At 46.8% G+C, this 25,740-nt stretch overlaps 1 protein-coding gene across 1 annotated transcript in view; it reads left to right on the top strand.

Moving 5' to 3' along the window:
• Positions 1-595: 595 nt before the first annotated feature.
• Positions 596-25,740, top strand: part of DNAH1 (dynein axonemal heavy chain 1) — a 72,708-nt gene continuing 47,563 nt past the window's right edge. The window contains 19 exon segments of the mRNA XM_040075865.1: positions 596-669; positions 769-885; positions 6,286-6,436; positions 7,001-7,073; positions 9,547-9,721; positions 10,213-10,369; positions 10,866-10,998; positions 11,969-12,130; positions 12,635-12,887; positions 14,129-14,286; positions 15,075-15,286; positions 16,550-16,845; positions 17,893-18,043; positions 18,604-18,797; positions 20,161-20,386; positions 20,987-21,106; positions 21,898-21,980; positions 23,407-23,548; positions 24,657-24,812. Of these exon segments, the coding sequence (XP_039931799.1) occupies positions 869-885; positions 6,286-6,436; positions 7,001-7,073; positions 9,547-9,721; positions 10,213-10,369; positions 10,866-10,998; positions 11,969-12,130; positions 12,635-12,887; positions 14,129-14,286; positions 15,075-15,286; positions 16,550-16,845; positions 17,893-18,043; positions 18,604-18,797; positions 20,161-20,386; positions 20,987-21,106; positions 21,898-21,980; positions 23,407-23,548; positions 24,657-24,812 (2,859 nt within the window). The 5' untranslated portion in view covers positions 596-669; positions 769-868.

Here is a 25,740-nt window from a genome sequence, read left to right as displayed (position 1 = left end):
TACACCTGGGAGTTTCTCCAGCATCTGCTGCTTTCAGTGGGGCTGGGAGCAGTTCAGCATGGAGTGCAAATCCACCCAGAGACCTCCTTGCTGCATGGGGCTGATCCATGTGAACACCTTGCCAGCAGCTGAGCATTGCTGTGAGGGAGCTTGCTTATCTGGAAAAGTTTCTTCTCTGAGGCTCTGCGTGCTGCACCTTTCTCTGTCCAAACCTCACATCCCCTCACTTGCAAATTTTTGGATGGCACAAATGCATCGCCACCCTTGACTACCAGGCCCTTTACACCTGGCAGATACCCAGGCAGGGAGAGGAACCAGCGCTCTTCACCTCCCCATGGCATACCCCCCATCCTGGTGCCTCTTTGCTTTACTCTCTGCCCCCACACAAGGCCTGGTGGACATCCCTCAGGCCAGCCTGCCAGCTGTGTTGTCCTGCTCCTCTGGCCCTGCTTTGTAGGACTTGCACCTCTCCCAGTTGCACAGCTGGGAAGCAGCAGGACTTACTGTCAGCCGGGACAGCAGGCATTGGGGTCTCAAAAGAGCTACAAAGCAGCTCCTGCCCATCCACTGCTACAACTCTCCTCCTGCAGGAGCTTCTACTCATCTCCTGTTTCATCCCTTCCTCCTCCTCCTCTGCCCTTTGTACTCCTTCACAGCAGATCTCTTATGGTTTGGGTTTTTTCTCTTTAAATCTCTTCCTCTCTGCTTTTCCACCTCCTTCCTCTCCCCCAAAATAATCCAAACCTGTTCTTCCTCACTCCCCCGCAGGGCTGGCAGTGCTTGTCCCTTCCCCACCATTCCCTCCGTGGGGGACCAGCTTGTTGGGACCTGTTCAACAGGATTCGATGCCACTTCTCCTTCTGCAGGGATGACATGTTCTCCAGGGTGAGTAGTTCCCCATCCCCACCCAACACTTTTAGCTCAAGACTTTCATGGGTACACAGGGTTGATTAGACAAGCCAAGGTGCAGCTCTACATCAGCACCCTGCCTGTCTCCACTCGTTTTGGGGATGGGATGGAGGAAGAGTCTGCTGGACCTTCCCGGTCAGCGGCCAGCAGGGTTAGCAGCCAGCTGGTGTGGAAGGTGGCACTGGGACAGCAGTAACCCAGCCATCGCCTTCCTCGCACGGGGAATGGGGGCTGTTCCCCGTGGCACTCGGTGGCTCCTTGCTGGGATGCCGAGCATCCGCACCCTGGGCTGGCAGCCCGAGCTGGAAGGCCCGCGTTGGTGGTGGCTCGGTGGCACTGCTCCACAGCCCTCGCCTCTGGTGGCAGATCCGCGTTTGCCCTAGAGTGGTGGCTCAGTGGCGACTCTGAAGTAGCAGGGACGGCTCTGTGGTGTCCCCGTGGTGGCTGGCAACTCAGAGACGCCAGTGGCAACTCCGTAGTGGTGACCCTCAGGTTGCTCCAGGGGCTCTGCGATGTTCCTGCGGCCGCAGCTGAAGTGGCCCCGGGAGCTTTGCGGTGTCCCTGCGGTGGCTCTGAGGCGGCAGCGGGGGCTCTGCACAGCCCCGCGCTGGCAGCTGCAGGTTGGGGCAGACCCCGCTCCCCCCCGCCTCGGGCGTGGCGTTGCCGGGCCCGCGCTGCCCCGCGCCTCCTCCGGACCAGCCCAACGACCCGCGCGGGGGGGAACGGCAGCCCCCAGCCGGAGCTTCTGCCCGCCCCTGCTCCCGTGGCAACGCGTGCGGCGCCGGGGCGGACTCGGGTCGGTCGGGGCACACTCGGGTCGGTCGGGGCGGACTCGGGTCGCTCGGTGCGTACCGCCCGCAGGCAAGGCCGGGCACGGCCCCGCCGGCCCCCGGAGCGGGGCTGTGGTCTCCGAGAAGGGGCTCGGGGCTGGGGCGGGTCCCGCCGGGCTGGGCCGGGAGGGCGGAGGGGGCGCGGGTGTGAGTCGTGAGGGAGTCCCCTCGTGCTTTCAGGACGCTGGAAGTGGCGGGCAGGGCCAGGGTTCCTCGGAGCACTGGAAGCGGGGTGACCCCGCCGCTGGTGCACAGGGTGGGCGCCGGGTGCCGCTTCTGGCACCGCCATCTCCACACGTCGCCCGTTAACAGCCCCTGCGCTGCTCCTCCCGCGCCCCGGCGGTCTTTCAGAAATGAAACCAACAAGCAGCGTTTGTTTCATCCGTGTTGCTCTCCGTGAATGTCACACACCCTGTTGGAGTCACGGTGTGAGTGCTTGGCGGGGTGCCCTGCGGCGCCCGCCGCGGCTGTAACCCCGGGCCGTGCCGCTGCGCCCCGGCTGTGAGGAGCGCCGCCGGCCGCCCCCCGCCTGTGCTGCTCCCCCCGCTCCGGGCGGGCTTGCCTGGTGCTTTCCCGTGGGGAAAAGAGTGCACTTAAAAACCCGGAGGAAAATCAATTTTAAAACTCTGCAAATTGTTGGAGGGTATGAGCTGCTATAAAACTCGAAATTACCTTCGACTCTCTTTTTAAAGTAGAAGGGATTTGAAGTATGGGATAATGTTTAAAGCCGTTTGTTGAAGGCGCATCACCTTGTCTGAGCTTATAGTGTATGGCTCAAATTATAGGAAGAGGGGAATTTCTGCATGTTGGTGTCCAGATGGTCTAGTAGCTGGGGTTCTGGCTATGCACAGATAAATAGATTTTAGATAAATACTAGATTTCAGTCTGCGGTTTTGCTTAGGGGTTAGATGATATTTAAAGTGCTATTCTCTAGTTCTGTTGCAATTTTTAGCCATTTTAAACCTTATTTGAAAGAAAAGAGTCCCGTTTGTCAAAGCTTTGGATCAAAGAATTGAAGTAGAGGCAACAGATCAAAAAGCTCATACCAGACGTTGAGCAAGACACGTGGGAGTTTGACTTCTTGGATGTGTAAAGCCTGGATTTACCGAGAAATTGTAATTATAGTTTTACCCCAATGACACAAAGATGCTGTAGCTGCTGTTGTGTCAGCAGTGCCATAAGAATATGCTCTCACTTTGAATAGTTCAATTTAGCATAATACATTGTACCTGGTATATCTAGGAAACACGCTTTTCAGGTGTGAGGGAGCATGACTAAACTAATGCAGAGATAGATGTCTCAGCAGTCAGGGAAAGTTTTTATAGCTAAAGCTGGGACAGCTTGGTGCCAGCCAGATATTTGCCAGCAAAGAACAGGATGATGCTCCCAGGTGTGTAAGGAGGGGAGAAGGGTTACTGAGGAGGGCAGAGAAGCTGATTTCAGGAAGACATCTCACTTACTTGCTATGAGCTGGACTCCTGTTTCTTCCACCTTTGTGCCTCTCCTTGTCAAAGGAGAGCTTCAGTCCTGAGGAAGGTGCTCCAAGTAGGAAAGGATTGAAGGCCGTGGATGTGGCAGGTATCCAGCCTCCTGCCCCCAGAGTGTGACGGGGCACTGGGCACTTTCACTGCTCTTCAGGATGCCTTGGACAGCCAAGGAATCCTTGAGCACAAGCTGTGTGGTAGCATCAGCAACTGCTGTAGCAGAGCTGGCTGAAGGCTTTAACTGCTGTTGTGTGCCTTCTGCAGGATGGAAGGTGATATCACCCTGGCAATCCATGCCAAGCTCTGCCGCCCAGGGATGAGGGTCGGGGCACCCTGGATGGAGGCAGGAGAGGGCAGCCCTAGATCTGCATGCTGCACATTCTTTCTGGGGTGTGGAAAAGCACTTGGTGTTGGAAGCTTGGAAAGAGGGAACTGTTCTGCAGTAAACTTCTTGGCTCAGCAGTTAGGCTGAGTAAAAGAGAGAGGGTCTCTTCTCATCTTTGGAGCCTGAAGACAATTCCTGAGGGGTGGATGGGACCAGCCAAACCACCTAGCTAGAGGCTGAAGCGAGCTCCCCACCATGCTCTGGGAAACTTTGTTGGAAAACCCAGACACATCCCAGCAGCTGGGATGGCAGGAGAGTAGGATTCCCTTTGTGCTTAGCAGTTCTCCCATATCCACATCAGCTTTAGTGCTCTCAGGCAAGCTGTTTTACTGATTTCCTTGGGGAATTGCTGGGAAAAGTTTGGACGCCTGGTTTTGTTCTTTATTTTAAGTGGTGTGTGTCAGGATTTTTTGCAATTGCAAACAGAGGGGCCTTCCCTCTGTGCAGGTGGGAGAGCATGACGGATGTTTCTGATGTGGCCACTGACTAGGGGATGGTTTTATTTTGATGTAAGTGCTCAGGATGGACTTTACAGAGGTGTGAGTGAGTATACAGTGAGCAAAGTAGCAAAGGATTAGGCCTGCTGTGGGCTGGCTTGGTACACTTTTCCCCAATCATGGAAACTTGTCCATCATGGGCAACAGCCAAATTATTTTGGTTCTAGGCAGAGATTGCTAGTCCTGCTAAATTGGGAATGAGTTCAGTCACTCACCCCTACTAAAGGTTCAGATGAACCTTGTGTCTTGAAGCTGGCATCTTTAATTGGATGGTTTTAGGAATCTGGTGGTAAGAGGCAAAAGTACAGCAAGTCGTGTTGGCACACTGGCCCTGCTCCCAAGGAGAGGATGCTCAGGTGACACATCAGGAGAGGCACCGCAGGGTCGTTCCGCCTTGCTGCTGTTCTCCGAGCCAGTGCAGCAGGCACAAAAGAGTCCAGCAGTGATTCATCAGGAATCCTTGGATCTTGGCTGATTCCAATCAGTCCTGCTGGGCTGCTAAAATAGATATGGCCAGAGCATAAAATAGCTAATAAAAACAAAATCCTCCATGGAAAATTCATTCTTCAGGGTGTGAGGTTTCAGTTGCCATGCCAAAGCAAAGCTGAGAGGAGAGAGATTTGAGATTTTCTAGCTTGAAGGAGGGGAGGGGGCATTATTGATCTCATCTCCCAGGTCTTTCCAATCTGTTCGTTTACTCCATTTCACTTAAAAGATTCGCATCATGGTAACCTTGATTTATTATCTGATTTCTTTTTTGATTCAACCTCTCAAAATTGTGCGCTGGCTTGAACCTGCAGTAATAAACCAGCACAGTTATTCCCTCTTATCTCCGGCATGCACGTAATGCTTTCTCTGCTGTACCCGATTCATTCTCACAGACAGGCAGCAAGGTGAAATTTTGAGATGATTGCCCTCTGTCATCAAGAGTATAGAGCGGGCCAAGTTTTCGCTCCATCCTGGAGCAGAGCAGAGAGGGCATGGCAGGAAGGGATCCTGTGGCGTTGTCTCCAGGTCAGGATGAGACTCCATTCGAGTACTGTGCCAGCTGTGGCCTTCAAGACCAGGCAAGGTCTTTCCAGCACTTAGCTGTGGGAAGCTGGAAGACTCCTACTGCAGAGGCTTGGCTACCAGAAGTAAGGAAAGTCCAGGAAAAGTCCTGGTAAGGGCGCAGTAGACAGACCACTAGTCAAGTAGGGCTGGATGAGGAGTCTGGGTCTAGCCCTGAGCAGGAATTGATCAGTAAGCTGTTTTAGCCTCAGAGGACCTTTGAGAGGCACCATGGAGAGCTTTGACTCATAATTTGCAGGAATAAGCGACGCACATGTGTGTACATAATTGTATCAGTGCATGTGTGTGCAGGCTGGAGGGGTTTGTGTCACTTTAGCTGTTCTAATTACTTTCAGTAGTCGTCTCTGTGTTTAGAGAAGCCTAAAATCAAGGGTTGCATTATCCTCTTGCCAGAATTCTGAGAGCTATTCTTAATTGGTACCTCTCAGTGCACAAAGGATTTTATAAGATAAAGTTGTACAGCTGTGATATTTGCCTGGACTTGCATCTCCCAAGGTGGAGGAGCAGAAATTATTTGTGAGCTGAGCAAAAATATCGCCTGCAGGAGGAGAAAGAGGAGAGCTTCTGTCTGTATTTTAATATGTATTAGGTGATGCTTAAACATCTGTCATGAATTATTTAAATGAAAGAGGCAGACTTACACCTGGGAGTAGCTGTGTTGGTATCCTAGGCTGTAGTCTACTCCCACTGGAGTCAAGTGTGACAAGGTTTTTAAGGGATTTGGGTGCAGCAAAAGTAGTACTTCTCTTGTAGTCCCAGTTTACTCAAATTCTCCTGGCAGCTGTTTGAATGCTGCCACAGATCCGGGAAGCCCGTGCTGCTTAAGGAAAGCAGCTTTTTTTTTGTGTATACTGCTGGTTTTCCCACTCCAAAACCCATCTGGAATAATAAAGTGATCTCTTTCTCCAGGGTTAGTGAGCCATTGAGGCAGCCACGTGAGTCTGATGGCCCCCAGGCCGTGAATGCAGCGGTTGGTATCAAATCAGGGGATCGAACCTTCCATGTTACACACTCATCATAGCAAGTCAAGGATATCCAGCACTGTGGGAGGGTGTGGAGGAGTGCCAAGGATACAGTGTGTGACAGGCTCCACGTCTTTCCACTCATAGTAAACCCAGGGTTACGTCACAGCATTCTTCTCCTGAGAAGATGGAGAAAGCAAGGAAGGAATTGAGGAATTTTGTGGATAGGAGCCGTCCCAGTACCAGCAATGAAGCTTCTGCTGATGTCCCTGCTCCAGGAGCCTCCAGTCGCTCAGGGGTAAGTGCAAAGAGCAGTCCTTTCTCCAGCACTGTCCTGAAAGGAAAAGACTGATGGTACAGCTGATGTGGCCATGTATAGGTTTTACCCCAGGTCCTAGCCTGTCCTTTGCTCAGAGGCCTTTGTGCAAGACCTCGACCTTTACAAAGTGAACCTGTGGGGCTTGTCCTGGTCAGAGTTGTGCTGTCTTCCTCTGTAGCCAGTGACAGCACTGTCACAATTGCCTGGGTTTGGGATTGCCAGTATGGCAGGGCAGGCTTGTGGTTGTGACTGTAGGTGATATTTGGTAGTAAAACCCTGATGACTGGCTGCCTAATCAGCCCCCAGTCAACATCCTAAGCTGACATCAGGCCACATGCTGCTGGGAGATCCCCTGCCCCCATGCATTGGGCCAAACTTTTCAGATATTTGTGTCTCTGAGCCTTTTCTGACCGTTGCTCACAGTCTGTTGTCCCTAAAGATCTGGTAAAGTCAGTCTTACAGTCACGCTTTTGCTCTGTACCTCTATGATCCCTAACTCACACTATGCCACGACTGTGCTCTGACACTTCCATCACATTCCAGGGTGCTTCTGCTGGCCCCCGCGTGTCCCAGTCTTTGGTGAACCAGGCAGGCCAGGAGCACCACACCCCTCAAGGTAAATACACTGAGAGGGAACGAGGTGGGGCAGGAAACCGGGCCATAACTGTTAAGCCATAACTTATAAAGTTGCCTATGCTGGGAATTAGGCTGCTGCCTCTAGGTTCACGCTCTGCTTTCATTTTCAGTGCTCAGAAATGGTGCTGAGCTGCTTGAATATCCTGTGAAAAGTGAATTTCATTTAGGGGGGCAGAAAAGTGATCTGGGTGGTGGTAAAACCTTTTCTCCTGGTGGCTTCCTTTTCTCCTGGACATATCTACTTCCCCTAGGGTTCAGGGTGGACTGTGCTGGTGGCTGTGGGAGTTCTGAGCACTGAATTTGCATGTGTTCCTACTGTGCATGGAGCCAGCAGCCTACCTTTCCTGTGAAAATCATAGAATATCCTGAGTTGAAGGGGCCCACAAGGATCAAGTTAAACTGCTGGCCCTACACATGACAACCCCAAAACTGGGACCTGCCTGTGAAAGCTGTATTCAGGATTTAGGTATAGCCAAAATCATGGTCTTCCCTCATTTATTTATTCTGCACCCAGCTGCACCCCAGAGCAGATTGTCTCCCTAGATGCAAGGGCTCTCTGTGTGTACAGAGCTGCTGGTGCCACCTGCTTACAAGAACTTGTGTCGTGGATGCTCAAATATAGGAACAGAGAATGGTTGAAGGTTTGCCAGCACTCTCCTGGCCCCTAAAGCACTCCTGGGGATATGGATCATAGACTGGCAGTGGGTGGGAAGAAAGTGTGTGTGTGAGAGGATTTTAGAGAAAGATGGGAACTGTATATACCACCCTCCTGTGCTTAGATGTGACATTTATTTTCATGAGTGAGGACAAATGACTGCTTCCTCAAGTGAATCTTGACAAGCTAGACTCATCTTTAACAAGTGGAGACAGAGCTCTATTTATGATCTGCTGTTTCTTCAAGGGGGAAGAAGCCATCAGGTTGGAAATGTAAATGCAAATGAAACGCTAAGTATTGACATAAATAGTTGATAGTGCACAAAGTGCCATAATGGATGGTGCCGTGGATTTGGCAATAATAAAATGACTAAATTGGAACAGCTGTGCTCCTTGACAACAAATACAAATCAGGGCCATTCTGTAAAGACCCCAAGTAAGAGATGAGCATGAGGCTAAAGAGCTGCATTATAGGGATTCCTCAAAATTATGTTATGGACCATGCAAGTGTTTAAGAGCACATTCATGCCAGGCTAGCTGCCCTTCCCGAGGGAGGGGAGTAGAGAGGGCAGAGCCAGTTAGTGGCTGTTTCCTTTAGTCTCTAAGCAGACAATGTAGAGCTACAAGGGTTGAGTAAGGGGCCATTTAAGAGGGACAAGGGAATGACTTCTTAGAGGAAGGACCCTTCCTGTACCTAACCATCCTGAAACATTTAGCATTATTGGCTGTTCTGTACAATTGCTTTGAAATCAAGGGTCACATCCATGACTACAGAAGCACATGCAACAGGTGACCAATTGAGTTCAAAGCTTGACATTCAAAATACCCAATTCCAAACCAGAACCTTAAGTTCCTCCTTGATAGAGTGTGAAAGTTCACCAAAGGAAAATCTCTCACTCCACTAAAATCTATTTTTAGTTCAATGCTTAGCTCTGTCTAGGGAATAGTGCTTTTTAAAGCTTGCATGCAATTACTTAATTTAGGTTAAGCTTCAAATTCCCAGTTTGCTGCTGTTCTATTATTTGCCACTTGTTTAGCAACATAAACAGTTTGGTTTATTTATGGGGTAAATGACATGGTTTAATTTATGCCAGTTCTTGGAAATGTGTACTTTATGCTTTGTCCAAATTTCTGTTGAAACTTTTGCCAAATGGTGAGATTGTTGGCTGTTTAACTCATTTTTTTTCACACACCATTGTTGATGTGAGTGGGTGGTTTGATTGAGCAAAAGCTGAGAAGGGAGAGGTTTGTCCCAAGGTGTGAATAGGCACTTCAGGAGACAAAGACCACCTTCAAAGGTGACCTGCAGTTTCTTTTCCCCCGTAGTATTCATAAACCCTTTATCACCATCTTGACCAAGTTCCTGTGACTGACTCTTGGTCTCAGGGCCCCCCAGAGAAGCAGGGAGATCCCGTCCCTTTCTGAGGGTGATGGAAGCTGTGCACTAGAGACACTAACTTGCCCACTATCATGTAGAGAGTGTGGCAAAGCTGAAAACAAAACAGAGCTCCTTAGAGCCAGGTCAGTCCCCTGGCTCACAAAAATCTGCATGACAGAATTCTCAGTGGAGGTTTCTTCTATGCCATCACTTCTGTACTGAAAGACCATAATCACGTATTATCGCAGGGAAAAAAGGACTTTCCTCCTGTGTCTGATTTGATGTCTGCTTGATTTCTCTTACAAATCTAGTGGAGTGACTTCTGCAGACAGCCCAGTAGACAGCGGAGTCTTCCTTTGTGTGTGAATGTAAACCAAAGTGATGCCTGGTGATTTCAGATATGGTTCTCTTTGTCTCTTAGCCACAAAATTCAAGATGCCTGCAAACTTTAAAAGTCTCCTGGATAAGCAAGTGGTTGGACCATCCACTGTGGGCCTCACTGAGTCAGATTTCCCTGAACAATCATTTAAACCTAAAGTGCAGATGCCTTTCAGACGGGTTCCGGGGCAAAACCCTCGGAAGGTTGAAGTAGAGAGGTGAGTAACCAGAAGATGGCTAGAGGCATCATTGTGGAATGAACACAGCAGGTTAGGATGTTGATTTTTGCTTTCAAGACATAACATGTGAAAAATCTTTAAGAAAACCTTATCATGTAAGGCAATGGTCTCCAAATTGGGGCGTGCATGCATTGCAGAGGGTGCAAAAGGCAATTCACTGGGATATGGGGAGAAATCATTGTTTTAAAATAGTGCTTTTGTCATCTTTTTGTCATTCTTTTTTTAATGTCTTGTTTTGTGTATGCTCTATAATGCATTAGTACAGTAGTACATGTATATAATTTATAGATTAATCATTCTAGGCCACTTCCACTGAATTATTTTGTGCTATAAATGAAGAAATAGACATGGATGCAATGTGTACTATAAATGTTTTTAGTGATGGGGTGCACAGTAAAAAAGTGGAGTCGTAGGCATGGGAATGCTTATAGGCACCTTAAGTGGTTATTTCCTCTTCTGATGTAATCCAGGAGGAGGCGGCTGTATCTCAGCTTTGATATTGCTGAGCTCTTGGCCAGCAAGGGGATAGATTCCAATCAGCTGATGCCAAGGCACTATGACCCTGACAACATGCCACCTCTTGAGAAGACAAAAGATTCTGTGTTTCCCATCTACCTCCCATTACAGGTAAGAGAGCACATTTGGTGCTGTGATTTGCCTCATTGCTTGTACCACAGGAGGTTTCTGAGGACACTTAGCCAATATTGGCACAACAAGCAACAAAACAGCTTTGGAGCTGGCTCGGGCACTGAAGGGTCTCTACAAGATGCTGAGCATCTTCGCAGGGTGCCACAGCTTCTGTCAAAACTAATAGTCCTTTAGAGTGCTCCTCACTGGCTTTTGTGTGTCCAGAGGAAAGGTGTTTTGTGTTTCCTTCTGAATGCAGCGGTGTTGCTGCAGGAAACCTCTGTTCTCCCTAGGAAAGGGCTGGAGGTACAGATACTGCTGTTTGGGGGAAAACTGTTGACCAAAGATCAGCACAGCTTTTGCACCTGGACTGATTTCCATATTTTGTAGCCCATTTAGGAACTGCATGTTAAGGTTTTCCTCTCATGAAATTTTTTATTGGCTGTTTTCTTGTTTCTGAAGTAAATCTAGTTGCACTCATGTGCTTGCTTTTTAGGTATTTGACAATGATGAATTTGACTGTCGAACTCCAGAAGAGTGGATCTCACTAGGACTGGAGCCAGGATCTTTTGACAGAAAGCCAGTGCCTGGAAAAGCACTTTTACCTACAGATGATGTACTTGGACATGGTAAAACTTGAATCAGTTACTGCTCAAACAGGGCAACACTAACAGCTACAGGCCCCTTTAGCAGAAGGGAACATGCAGATTCTGAGTGTAGCTATGAATAGCTGAAAAGCCATATCTCATTTTGACCAGGCTCAGGCAGTCAGAGCAAGAGACCAGAGATCTCACTGACTGCCGCTCCTGCCCTTGGCCTTTCCCGCTTTTTTAGAAGTTGCCTTTGCCTTTTGACTTTCTGCCCGCACAGCCAAAATTTCTCTTTATTGGTGCATAGCTATCTTCATGGTGTTAGGTAATGTGCACACATTATGTTCTGCCTGGATTTCACTGCAAGTGCAGGGTCAGGAGACGAGTTCAGACCACAGTGAGCATACAAGTAGTAAACCTGGGCCAAATTAAGTGATGTGGACATTGTTTTCCCATCATTTGGAGCCTTCTCAATAAGAAGGCATTACTAGGTACAGTTGTACTGATGTCCAGCTGTGGCTGGACATATTAACACTGCAGCTCATATTAACGTATCTGCAGTAGCTTTAAAGCATGGGAACTGGCATCTGCAGCTCTGGAGCAGCCTCCAGAGGCTTGACTGTCTGCAAAACTGAAGCATAAAACATAAGTTCTGTGTATCCTTGGGCAGCCACCATGTGATGGCTGAATTCTGCTTGCAGCTGTTTTTGGGAACACCACACCTGATCACTCCTCATGTTGAATGGACAGCATAGTGCTGCCCTGACCTGTTTCCATATTGATATCAATATAGATACAGATCTGTCTGTTGTGTGCAAAATATTGAAAATTCTAAGCTGTAAGACTTAAGTTCATTATTTAATTGGTCACAGCAGAAACTCTGTGAGATTGATTGAGATTCAAACGAGCAAATGGATTTGATTGGCATCACCACTCAAATCAGGAAAGTCCATTTGCTGTAGCCTCCAGGAGCATGGACTAACCCTGTTCTAATCCTTGTCTCTCTCAGAGGACCCCAAAAGCCAGGACCTGATCTACAAGTGGATTGATGTTGGTGTTCTGGATTATGACAAGGAGACAGAACTCTACTTGGTCCATAAAACAGACAAGAAAGGTCTTGTGCGTGATGAAGAAGGGAGAGCCATCCTCAATGGAGGAATAACTCCAGAAGGTATGTTTCAAATAAGGTCTTTTGGGACCTGTCATGCAGTCTGAGAGCCAGTTCATTACCCATGCTTGTCCTAGCTGGAGATGGGAAGGACTCCAAGAAGTCATTTAGTCCCTTTCACTGTTATCTCTCTTGATATGTGTCTGTTTAACTTGTCTGAAAAAACCTCCAGGGAAGAGAATTCCGCATCCTAATTTTACCCCATTGGAGACACCTTTCTTTTTATTCCTTGTCCCATCCTTCCTGCCTTCAAGAAAAGTAAAATGTTGCTCTTTCTGGGTCAAGGCCATTTTGAAAGGGGATGTGGACAGATTGAAATGAAGTACCCTCCTCTTGAAAGATTTGGAGATGCTCCTTATCTCTTGCTGTCTTCAGCTTTGGTCCCTCATCTCGACCTCCTACAAGCAGCCCAATTATCCTGTCTATCAAAAAGCTGCTGTCAGCACTGCAAGCCATTCTGTTTTGTATTCCCTGTAGACAGTTGCAGGCTGTACTTTTATTTCCCAGGAAGAGCTCCATTGTTGCCATGTCAGTACTGGGTGCCACGAGTTTGCCTGCAGTTCCTGGCCGAGGATCCCCAGGTGTTTGCGGAGCGCGTGGCCTCTGCCGACAGCCTGCGCAAGAAGACTCAGGGGCTGCTCATGTACCACTTCTACGTGGACTGCATGCCCACAGAGGGGCAGGAGACCATCAATGAGAAGAGCCTGCAGAGGATGAAGCGCTTGGCTATGCAGACTCCCCGACTGAAGGATGAGAAGAGGTAAAGCATCACGTACCTGTCTGGGGGGCTCAGCCTTCGGTCCATAAACATTGCGGGACTTCATAGGGCTACAAAACAAGTGTCAGTGGAGGCAGATCTTGAGCAGCCACCTTACAGACCGTGGCTCTCACCTGCCTCCCATTCTGTGCACAGGCACATCACTCTGTTGTCCAGAGTGGCATCAGAAGTAGGCAGATAGCAGCCCCAGGGACACATGTACAGGATGGGTGGTCTGTCAGTGTTCCCAGCTGAAGCAGATTCCATATGCAGACTCACCAAGCCATGCTTACAGCTGCAGTTAAGCGGCTTTCAACAGCAAGAAGTTTGACAAAAATGGCATGGCTGACCTTGCTGTCTCCCTGTGCTTTTGCGGAACAGATCAGTCACTGCTGTACAGATCTGCAGACCACCCATTGTCTCCAGAGACCCAGCTCTTGTCTGCTGGTGTCCCTTCTACCTATTAACAGCTGTTAAAACAAATCCAAAGAAGATCTGCATAGGGGGAGGCAAACAGAACAGGAAGTCTCCACCTGAATATAATGGAGTATCTCTTTGTGATGCAGTTCATATTGGGGAGGCATTTAAATGTCCCTGGGCTGATGAATCATGAGGCACTGGTGGCGTTGCTGGGAATCAGCCGTGACTGATTGCCTTGCTCAGAAATAGGAAGGTGTGAGGAGCTGCATGGTCTGCTGGCCTGAACTGGAAAGTAGGAGAGTAATTAGTCTCTGTGAGCAGAAATATAGGGATTAAAAAAAGTACTCTTGCCTGCTTGAGGTAAAGGATGATGATCTCCTAAGGCAAATGGAGCAGGGTTTCAGCACTCACTTATGTGAGTGTTCTGGCTGAGAAAATGGACAACAAGAGGTGTTCAGCAGGAGGCCAGCTTGGATAGCCCAACTTTTCCAGAACTGCCAGCTACTTGCTTTAGTTTGTGGTTATTTCTCCTTCCCTCTGTAATGTTTCTGCCTAGTGGAGACGTTGCCTTGAACTGAAAAGGCACTTAAGGCTAGAGTCCTAGTCCCCACTCCCTGCTTGCCTCTGTCATTAAAAGTCCAGTTGATACCTTTGCTGGCTGCTTCATTGTCTGCACAATTCTCCAGATGTATTCAGTGGTAGATGGGCTTCTGGGTTAGCAAATTTTGGAGGGAGGGAGAGAGGGGGGTGGAGTTTGCAGAAAACTACAGACATACATGTGCTCAAACACCACGAGTTCTCAGCGTTTCTGTGTCTTGTAACAGCATGTTAGACTATATGAGCAGCCTGGAGAAAGAAGTGAAATTAGACTATAAACACATCATGAACAGGATCAGCTTTGACAGAGTTGTCACATCCAAACCCCAGATGTTTTCTTATGTTACCCTGCCAGACAAAGAGGAGAAGGAAGCACCAGAGAAAGGTAGGAGACACAGTGAAGCAGTTTGCATTCAGACTTTTGTCTTTGATAGGATTCATGGTTTGCTGTTCATAGTAATGATTAGAACTCACGAGGGGCAGTGACAGGAGATTATGTGAGACTTTTTAGCATGTCTCCTCTTTTTTAGAGTGTATTTGCATGTTCATGTTACCTCAGTATAAAACATTAGAACTCATCAGCAAAGCTGCAGCAACTCTGCAAGTGTACCCTTAATGGCACCAAATGTTTGGCAGTGTGATTAGCTTACCACTGTGCTGGGGCTGACTGCATTGCCTTTGCTATGTCCATCTGGGAAATGCCTCAGGTTTGGAAGAGGGCTCAGGCTCCTTTAGAGTCCCAAACACGAGGAAAATGGCCCCAGTAAAAGGAGGAAGGGCGTATTTAGTGCATTTCAGTCTTCTAAAGGCAGGAAGGCCTTGAGGTGCTTCACAAGTGGACTCACAGATGAGATGACTCAGCTGTGCTTGGAGCCTCAGTGGGAAGTTTCTTCAGTTCCAATGTTCTTTCTCATGGAAACTTTATGAGCCAAAGCCTTGGGAAGGTCAGGCACAAGACAGCACCTCAGCCCCTAATGGGAGGCTGCAGAAGCTCTTTGCTGCAGAGTAGAGACTCTCTCTTTCATCCAGCCCTCTGCTGAAGCTGCTGCATATCGCCTGTGCATTACAGCTGAGTCCTTTTCACAAGTGCTTCCCAAAGGGACCTGTACTCTAAAAACAGAAGCTGAAATGGATGTTGCAGGCAATGACATTATTTCTTTTTTTTTGTGCTAGGGCTCGTCTCTATCCCAGACTATCCTTTTCATAAACAACAGAGAGAATTCAACTTTGTCTCCCTCCTGACCAGGCCAGAAATCATCCATCTCCTTGCACAGGTACAAGATGAGTGCAACAAGGCAGCTGTCATGTCTCTGTTTAACACAACCTTAACCAAAGTTGTCCCTCTGGAGGAATTTGAAGAGATCCAGACTCAGACCTTCACTCAGGTGAGCAGAGGAGGTGTGAGGGATGAACACATGGAGCAGCCAGCAGTGGTGTCAGTGTGTATTAGACAGATGCAGCAGCTGCAGAATGATTTTCTGGAAACTGATGAGATCAAAAGAGACATCATGTTTGGGGCAGGGAGGAATTTGCATGTGCCTGTCAAATTTATTGGGATATGGCAAGAATGGGTGAGAGAGTCATGGTCCCCTGGCTAGGATCAGCCAATGCTGACCATGCTCTTAGTCACATGTTAAACAAGTGGCCATATAGGACTGGAGCTCCTCCTTCCTCCACCTGGTTTATACACAAATAGGACTCCTGGCTGGCACTCAAAAGTTTCTTTCTTTTTTTTTTTTTTTAATTTTCTTTTCCCTTTTATTTCTTTTTCTATATTTCCCCATCCATCCAGCTGCAAGGCACAAGCTCCTTGATTCTTCCTGAAACACTCATGGGGATAATGCTTTTCTACACTCTATGTTCTTTATATACTTAATTAAGTTACTCTGCTCGCAATGTCAATAGACAGAGTAGGACAAAAAATTGCAGCTCTGTGGTAATTCCCACCAGAGGATCTTCATGTCCTCTGACTGGGGGCAGCGCATTGCACCCTGGATGTGGCCTCACAGAGCAGCTTGCACAGGGTTGCACACTAAATCAGTGGCAGAGAATGTGCTGGTCCTTCCCAGTCCCATGCTGTTTGAGCTAGGCAGTGTTGTCATCCACTCGGTGACTAAGGTTCTTTTATTACACACAAACAGCAAGCTGCCAGTGGAGCAGAAGTGACACTTGGTGGTATTTTAATAAATTAAAATACTGCAAACTGCTGCTGCCCTTGGCTTCTTCTCCTCTTTCTTCTCACTTGTCAAGGGAAAACTACATTCTGTGCTTTATGTGCTCATCGTACTGTCTACACAACTTTCTGTGAGGGACCCTGACACAGGCAGCTCCAGGGATACCAGTCTATAGAAGAGAGAACAAAAAGGAAACATGGTGAATAAAACAGAGAATAGAGCACTCCCACTTTTTAATATCAGGCTTTCTTTTTGTTCATCTTTTGTTAGTGCAAGAGATACATGACCAGGTTCAGATGCCACATGTGTATGGGGGGGTTTGAGAGCTACTTTTAGCTACCACAGCTCTGAGACGAGAGTTTCTTTTCACAGCAACAAAAGGTCCAACAGCCCCAGTTAGTAGCTCACCTTATCATACTGTTTTCCCATCACTCCTCAGAGGATTACTCAGCTTGCTTTTTTTCTTTGCCCTAGGTTCAGGAGTTTCTCAAGGATACTTGGATCGATGCCATAAAGACTGCAATTAAGAGCAGCCTTAAAGATGCAGGCAAATGGTTCAACCTGGAGGAGAGTGACTGGGGTGCCTACCAGAGGTCCAAGCTGCGTAAGCTGATGGAGCGCATCAGATTCATGCTTCAGGACTCTCTGCGGTACCTGGTCCAGAACTCGCTCATCAGCTTCACCCAGTTTGTGCTGGATGCTTGCCAGAGTGTCCTGAATTGCTCAAAGGACATGGAATGGGGAGATGACATCGCCAACAGTCCCTACATGTAAGAAAGAAAGAAAAATAAGGGATGGAAAGAGCAGAGAAGTGTAGCGCTGTTGTCTTTTTAACTACTGTGCTGCAGTTCTGCAAGCAAACTTTGCTCTGCATGGAGCCTTTAAGCTGGGCACTTTTCCCTAATCCTCCACCTGACATGTTCCCTGGAGTATGGAGGAAGGACACAGAGCTGGCTGCTCTGTTAGTACAATTGTCCAGCTGCTGTTAGTGATATGGAGCAGCCCATCAGAGCCAAGGTCTGCTGTTTTGATGTACTGTTCTAAGGATCAGCCACCTCCAGCATTCTTGGGGGAGCAAATTGTTACTGCTCTATTTTTTTGTCTGGATGCCAGCAAGAATACCCGGAGCATGGCTGCTTAATTCCATTCTTAGATGAAACCTCAGAATTAGAATCTGCCCTGGGATCTCTAAAGAATACCAAATTTAGGTTATCACAGTGCCTAAAATTTTATTCCGTTGCGTATTGATTTAAGGATTTTTGCTTTTTGTGGTATTAAAGAAGGAACATTTAGAAATGGAAAGCCAAAAGAAAAGGAAAAAAAAGAAAAAAAAAAAAAAAGGAAAAAAACCCAAACTCTGCCACTCACATGAGGCCTCTTACCTTTAAATCAGTGGAAGTCTTAACACTGACTTCAGCTGATTCTGAGCCATGCTGGTCACATGCAAGATTGAGGAAATACTAATATAACTTCCAAGGTGCACTTTAGGAGGATATTTGAGATACTGAATGCCTAGTTTGAAGAGCACCTGCAATTTTTCTGTAAAGCAGCTCCAGTTCTCAAGATAAGGTTATGACTTTTGGGGATGATGATATGTCATGATTAATGGTTACTTCACCTTTGATAAAAAAGGGTTCTCAGTGTCTGTTAAATTGAGAACACTGTGTTTTATGTCTTCATCTGCATGAGACAGTCCTCTTCTCCTCCGCTTTCTTTTCCTGTACAGGAGGCATTTTAGTATCAGCACCAGAGCAATACAGTTGTGTATCATATTCTCAAAAAGCATCCCTGTTCTTCCTTATCTCTTCCAACCACAGGCCTCAAAGGAATGCACTCTTTGTAACAGACATTGAGCTAGACATCAGTGGCATCCTCTTCAGCCCCTCTGTGGAAAGCTTTGAGACATCCCTCATTTCTCTGTTCAACAACGGAATCCTGGCGACTCACAGTATCCCACAGCTGGAGCAGGTGAACACTTCTGCATCAGCAGTGATACAGCTGTGCACGTGTCAGTGCACTGCAGCTGAGCACAGACACCCCTGAGCTTGTACTAAGGGAGAGAGGTGCAGAAGTGGATACTTGGGAATTGAGTTAAATTAACCTGTGCACAGCGCTGTGCTAATGCAGCTCTGTTCTAATAGGATTTCTTCAATCTCCCCAACCTTGTAGCTCTTTTGTCTGGTTGTTGTTTCTGCGGCCACGTGGACACTGGTGGCCCGGAGTGCATGGTGGCTGGTAAAAGCAGACTTGTAAAGGAAATAGCACTGTTTCCAATTCTGTTTGATGCAAGCCTCTTCTGCATATGCATCCTTCTGTCTGCTACTGTGAAAGGCCTGCCTCCCTAGATACTCATTCTTTGGGGAGAAGGGCGCATAAAACTGATAAAACAGTTCCTGACACAGTGTAGAAGTGTGGACTGCAGGAGTTCCCAAAGGTGTCACCATCCTACCAGGGATTGCCTTATCCCTCTCCTGAGGAGGCACAGTTACCTCTATTTGTCCTGAAGACCTCTCTCCTTCCTCTTCCAGTATGTGTTGGAGAACATGGATATTGCAGGCAGCCCCATGCTGGAATCAGTGGGTTTGCAAGAGCCAGAAGTGGAAGAGCTACGTGAGGCTCTGCGCTCTGCCATTCAAAAGAGTCAGATCCCTCTGCAGGCCTACGGCAAGAAATATGAGAAGTTCTTAGAGATAAATAACAATGACATCAAGTACTTCCTAAAGTAAGTGGCTCCTTGTTGCAGCAGCCCTCTTGTTAGAGGGTAGAAATGAGCAGAGACACAGATTTCTTGTTTATCACAGCATGAAAAGGGTCCTGGTTTATTCCTCTTTACAGCTTAGCCACCCTGACTCCAACCATTCAGTGACTCTGGCTGCAGCAAGCTCCTGCTGTAGGTTTCCCCTTGCAGCCTCTGACTGCTGGTAATTTCCTGCTAAACTCTGACTGTGTGTATTAGTTTGTGGGCTCTGACTGCAGGCTTTCACCTGGCTAGACTGTGGCTGCAGGTTCCAACAACAGGCTCTAACTGCAGCCCCAGACTGACCTCACAGAAGTGATTCTCCACTCAGGATCCTTCTTCATGATCCTCTCTCACCAGCTAACCCACTGCCTTTTATCATACTTATTGGATGTAGCTGTGACTCCTCAGGGGTGAGGCTGTATTGGGTAATTAACACAGTTGTTACTTATCAGATGCGAGGTTGCCTGTATTCCCTTCTCCTACAGCTTCTGACAAAATCCCTGTGACCCCAATTGCAACCCTTAGTGGAAGCTGTGTGCGGATGTGTTGATGTGAGAGTGTGGGGCTGTTCTGAGACCGTGTGCCTCAGGTGTGAGATCAGGCCCCTGTCAGAGGCTGCCTTCAGTCAGGGGTAACAGTCTATGCTTTTGGAGGACACTGGTGGTGGCACTGGGAGTTTCTTCCTGCCTCTGACAACAGTCACATTCCTGTCATGCTTGTCAGTGTAATTGGAGGTATTAATGGCCCTAAAAATGAATCATCCTGTTTGAGAATCCAGTTAACATACTTGACTCTGACCTTCTTCATATAGTGTCTGCTCAAGCTGAGAGCATTCTGTAGAAAGTACTGTTTTCTTTTGTTTCAACCTCGTTGTTTTCATTGCCAAAACTCTTGGCACCTGTTCTGCCCTTTAGCCTCTGTTACTTTAATGGACTTCTGTTTAGGTCTCATGTTTTCTCCAAACAGTGGGAATGAAGCCCTTTTCTCTTTTCTTATTCCAGCTTAATCAATTTATGTATCCCATCTGACAAATTCTTGTCTCTCCCTGGGATACACTGAAGTGCCTACCCTCCCCTGAAGTGCCTCTTAATCTTGCCCTGTTTATACCAGTGCTTTTAATTTTCCTCTTCCTCTCTTCTTGCCATATTTCCTCTTTCATCTCTTTTTTCTACTCCTTTTCTGCAGCTAAAATATTTTATGCTGTTATTCCACTCCGCACCTATTGTGTAAATGTATGTCTTATTAATTTCATGTCTTGATCCTTTGAGTGGACACAAGTAACCTGGATGCTCAAATATTCTTAAGGTCTACACTGCCTTTTTTTTGTTGGTGTTTTACTTTACAGAGACTATGGAGAGCAATTTCCACCTACCCAGGAGGTGATGGACATAGTAAGCACATACTTGTCTGAGAAGGAGACCTTGGACCACCTTCTACCTAGTTCTATTATCATTGGCCCCTTTCAAGTCAGGATAGAACATATTAGGCATAATCTGTCTGATAAACACAAAGCACTTGCCACTGCTATGTTGGACATGCTGGCTAAAACCCTTCATTCCCAGGTGCAGAAAGTAAGTTAGATGGTTCAATGGAATATCTGTCTTGTCTTGTCCTTCTGCTTTTTGAAGTTGCTGTGTTTTTGTGAAATGGCCAGAAAGCCACATTAGTGAGGATATTTTTAAGAGCACACTGGACTGATTATTTAAAATTAAAATATGCAAACTCAACCAAATGAAGTATTAAATATATTTAATAAATGACTTGCCTGAAAGCTGTAGCTCTTGAGATTAAATTCTTCAAGACTTTACCATCTTACAAAAGTATGTTGGTGGGTTGAAAAGATCTGTCTAGTAGACAACTGGAAAGTCCTTCTGCTTCTTCAGAAGATAAATGGAATACAGGCAATTGCCTCTGCCAGCTGGTTGTCTAAATCTGTTATTATCATAATTTCTACTACATACCTGCCGTTCCTCTTCCTCTTTTTTTGATACTCTCATTCCATTTGAGCTCAAATGAGACGGATGAGAAAAGAAAAAAAAAACAGAACAGGGTTGTATACTCATCACTTAGACCACCTTCAGAATGGGAAGTGGGTGGATCGGGGCAGGTTTCCCAGGTTGTCTATTAGCAATTGGTGACTTTTTGATGGTCTTTGCCGTGTCCTGCTGCAGATCTGTGAAGCATATGAAAGCATCAGCGCCAAAATGCATGAGAGACCAACGAACATCGAGGAGCTGGTTGAGCTGCGGGACTGGCTGAGGGGAGTGCCCGAGCAGCTGGCGGTGCAGGAGGTAGGGCAGGCTCTCCTTTGGACAGGGACATCAGAGGAAGTGAGCAGGAAGTTTGTCAATGTAATCTGTGGTGTCTCAGAAGCAGAACTCCAGTTTTTTTACTTGCATGTCTTTGCGTGCAATGCCACAAGATTTCTGGCTTTGTATTTTTATAATTCCGAAGATTTGTATTTTTAAATACACATACCATAAATTTAAATCTCTTTGCAAAACAAAATAGCAGTTAAAAATCTTGCCTAAAATACTTACATATGCATTTTGCTGCCTTCATGATCTATTCTGCATTTGTGAACCAAAGAGCTATCTTCTAAAATTGAATGCTATTTTCAAGAAAATCATTCTGTTACCCAGTGCTCAAATTTCTGTTAATATTTTTTTTTCTAGTAGGACATTTTAGCACCAAGTTATTTCAAAGTTATTTGAAATGTCTTTTCCCAGCTGAACAAATGGGGAACAAAGGCATCAAGCTGTAAGCTGACTTGTCCATGCCAATGAGGGAACCTGGAGGATAACCTAAAACACTCGATTTCTGTCCAGTGCTTTATCCACTAGGTCACACTTCTTTTCATTCCCATAGAACAGAGGGTGATGATGGCATGATCATTCACAGAACAAGGGGTTGTAAATCCATTCCCGCTGCTCACACAGCGCAGAAGCAGCCACATCACATTAAGCTTGTGTGACTAACGCTCTTCAAAGGCACCTCATGAAAATGAGGTGTACACCAGAGGCTTGGAATCAGCATGGTCTAAAGGTGTCTACTTTTTTTCTCTTTCTCTCACCCTGTGCAGCAACTGATTGAGGAAGTCATGGAAGATTACAAGGTCATGGACGACTTCCTTTACAATCTTACCGAAGAAGATTTCACTGACAAGTGAGCACAAGGCATTTCTCCCACTGTCAAAGTGGGACTCTGCAGCAATTACCATTCTCAGTGCTTCAGGGGCCATGTGTCTATCAAGGGCTCCTGCAGAACTTTTAAGTGTCTCTCAGGCTATATGAGCACTGAATTCTTGAAATAAAGTTTGTAGGCAAGAAGTGTGACTTAATGCTGCCTTCTGGCCTGGGGCAAGGCAAACTGGTAGCTATTAACCTGTTTAACGTAGTAAAGCCCTTTTCTCTGTGTGGGTTTGTTTTGGGGTTTTTTTGAGATACTTGCAAGGTCTCAAAGTGCACAATTTAGTCTGTGCCTGAAACTAAATGAACACTTTCAAGATAAAAACATTCCCAGGGTTTTCTTAAGACTAGGAAGGAATTTGAACCCTTATTATTACTGCAGTTTTTCTCCAAGCATCCTCCTCTTAGTTTTGTTTTTGTGATTGTGGCCTGACTATGCCCCAATAGCAGAGTCAGCTCACAAACACAGCTACAAGGCTTCAAAAGCTTGCTCAGCCTGGGAAGCACTTCTCTTATGACGTGTACTTGGTCCAGTATGTCTGCAACCTGAGTGAGTCTGCAGAGTGCTCCTGAAACTAGAAACTTGGGGTGCAAGGAGCAAAACCCGCCCAGAAGCTGCGGGAAAGCAGCTCAGCCCCAGGCCAGCTTGGAACGGGCATGGATATATTCCCACTGCCCAGACCTGCCACAGGCAGTGCTGGCAGGAGATGGCTGCATCCCCAGGTGCTGGGAGGGGTGTGAGCTCCAGTGAGTGTAGTGTGCAAACCTTGTACCTGGCATTGCACACAGGCTGAGGGTCCAAATGGAGGCAGTAATGGGTGGGCTATTGCTGAGCAAGAACCGAGAAACCTGCCTTGGCGTGAGCAGCCAATTTGTGCAGCCTTTCCTGGATCTACAACGCTCTCCCCAGGGCACTCTGCAAAATCCAGAGCTTCCCTGTATCTGGGTTACGCTGGCCCCTCGCTGCCCTGCTTAACAGGAGACTGGCTTTTTCAGTAGCCCTGAAAAGCCATAAGCCGAGACTCTGACCCCATTTTTTTCAGTTCCTTGCAAATACATTCAAAGACAGACATTCCCTCTGGATGCCAACTGTTATTTTGCTGTCTCCTAGCTTTTCAGCAGCGTAGTGGATTTGTTCCTTTTAAAAAGGCCCTCCACTTCTCCCCAGCTCTCTCCAGCTGAATAGCCTAGTCACAAGGACTGCATATCAACAAGACAAGCTGGAAAAAAAATGTTTTGTTGGAACCACATGTGTTTCTGTTGTTGTAAAGCCTCCTTATTTGGTGGGCTTTGGCTTTCTCATTCTGTTATTTTCAGCATTTCAAACATATGTTCAAAAGCCTTTCTCTTTCTCCTATTTTTTTTTTTTTTCACATTTGTTTTCTTGTATCCTGTGAGTGCAGGTGGACTGCCAGTTACTGGCCAGTGAAAATGTCTAAGGACTCGGAGTCCATTCGGCTCCAGCACATAGAGGATGAAGAAAGATTTCGCAAAACGCAGATTGCGGATCAGAAGGCATTTCAAGACAAACTGGAGGAAATGCAGGTATTAAGCCCCTGGAAATTAACTGTCCATAGAAGGGGGTCTTGAAGCTCTTGTGGTCAGCCAGGTGGAAAACTTTCAGATGAGATTTTACTCAGATGAGCTTTGAGGTGAATGTGTTGTTAGACCAAATATTAGCACACCCTCCCTTGGTTTTTTTGTTGGCTTTTGATTAAGAGTTTCCTTTTTGTGTGAAAGACAAGACTCTGCAGAAATACTCATTTTTCATTGAGAAGGTGTTTACACAGTGTTCTGATTCTTGGTGCTCAGGCAACACGAGCACCTCCTTTTTCTTTCTTGTGTGCTCAGTTCCCTGCAGAGCATCTCCTGTGATGCGCTGCCATCAAGGGGGAAAATACAGCATTCAGTCATGGAACTCATCTTGGGGGAAAAGACCCTGAAATAATTGCAGTTTTGGAGCTGAGATACCTCTGGTATCTGCTAAAACAGTCTGAATTTTATTTTTTTTCCTCAGAAACTCTTAAATTCAGGGGGGGGGGGAAAAAGCCATTTTAGAAAGGTGGAATCACTGACCTAGATTTTCTTGGAAACAGGTTCCCAAAATGATAATACCCCAACACTGGATCAAAAAACACAAACAAGTTAAAAAACAAACCCACACAAAATACCAAAGCAAAATCCAAATCAAACAAACAAGCAAACCCAAGCCACCAAAACAAAACACAAAATTTATTAGAGAATCTCTAGATAGATGTTGTTAAACAATTCTTGGAAACAAACTGAGTGACTAGTAGAGCTATCATTTGCACTTTACTTGTTCTGTAGCAAGTATCAGTATAAATTCAGCATCAAATTTTGGCACAGACTTATTGTTCCTATTCCTTGGTGGTTAACTCTTGTCACAAAGAAGACAAGCAGCTAGTCATAACATTTGCAGTTTTCCTCCACCTGACCAGTGCTTATTGCTTCTCCTCACTACTTTCATCATGGTTTAAACAGAAGTGAAATTGGTTTGGGGAGGGTGAAATTGTGAACAAAAAAAAAAAAATCTTCCCTTTGAATATAACAAAGAGCACACCAGGAAGCTGATATCTCTAGAAGCAGCACTCAGCTTCAGAGTCACAACTTATGCCTGCCTTTTGTCTTCCAGCTGACTGTAGGTGGATTTTCTGTCCAGTCAGATGTTAACCAAGCCCATGAGCTGGCTGAAGATGCAAGGGATGTCCGGAAGCAGCTGAAGGAGCTTCAAGAAATGGCAGTCCTTTACAACAACAGGGAAAGACTCTTTGGCATCAAAGTTACCGATGTAAGTGTCAGGTCCTGTACCCGCAGGACTCTGAGCTTTGTTGGGATTTCTAGGTGGTAGGTAGAGCAAATAATGAGACATAGTTCCTCAGGAAGGAATCCTTCACGCTGTTTTGTTTTGTCTGGGGAACTGCTCCTCAGTCCTGTAGATTGACTACACTGCTTCATCGCTCCACTGGGCTGCAGAAGAGCTGATCCCAGGCACATGTGGAAGGCTGCTCAGGGTCTGATATTTCCACTCCTCTGAGAGACTTTGGATGCCCACAGTGAGATCTGAGGAATGTTCATGAGGAGAAGCTGGCTGGGGAAGGTCTTGAGGCAGCAGTTAGGATGCGTCCATTTTTCCAAGGCTGTTGCTGCAGGTCTATAGGTGCAAAATGCGAGTGCTTGTGTAGTGGGTGCTGGCAGCTGGCTGGGCTTGGAGCGTGGTGTTCTCTTAAGGCAACAGTTTATATAGTTGCAAACACTCATTTTGCTTGTAGCTGCTCAGCTGCCAATGAGTCATTGTCATCCACATCCAGCCAAGTCTGGCTGCAGACCAGAAGTGGAGTTCACATGATGATCCTTTCCTACCCTTCAGTCTGTGGTTGCTTCTCCTTCCCCGTAAGGAGCCAAGTTTCAATATGATATGTGGCGTGTGCTTTCACCAATGGTGTGTGGCCTGTCCATCAAAATCTCCTCATGCTGCAGGAGAGCTTTGTAGAGACAAGTGCAAAGAGTGCTTTCCATGCCACACACTTGGTGCAGGCACAGCCTCACTGGATATATGTTGGCCTGAATGTGTCAAGCCCAGCTCTGCTGGTTGCTCTCCCTTGGAATACATATTGTTGGCTCAGGAAAAGGTAGCCTGATATATATCCACTTGGAGTACATATTTCCTCATTGCTGGCTTCAGATTCAAAAAAGAGGTGGGGTTTTTTGGCCTTTTG

This window comes from Hirundo rustica, chromosome 12 (genome assembly GCF_015227805.2).
Source record: "Hirundo rustica isolate bHirRus1 chromosome 12, bHirRus1.pri.v3, whole genome shotgun sequence".
Taxonomy (NCBI): Eukaryota; Metazoa; Chordata; class Aves; order Passeriformes; family Hirundinidae; genus Hirundo; species Hirundo rustica.
The sequence above is the reverse complement of the archived record's forward strand: the minus strand, read 5'-3'. Positions and strand labels throughout refer to the sequence as shown.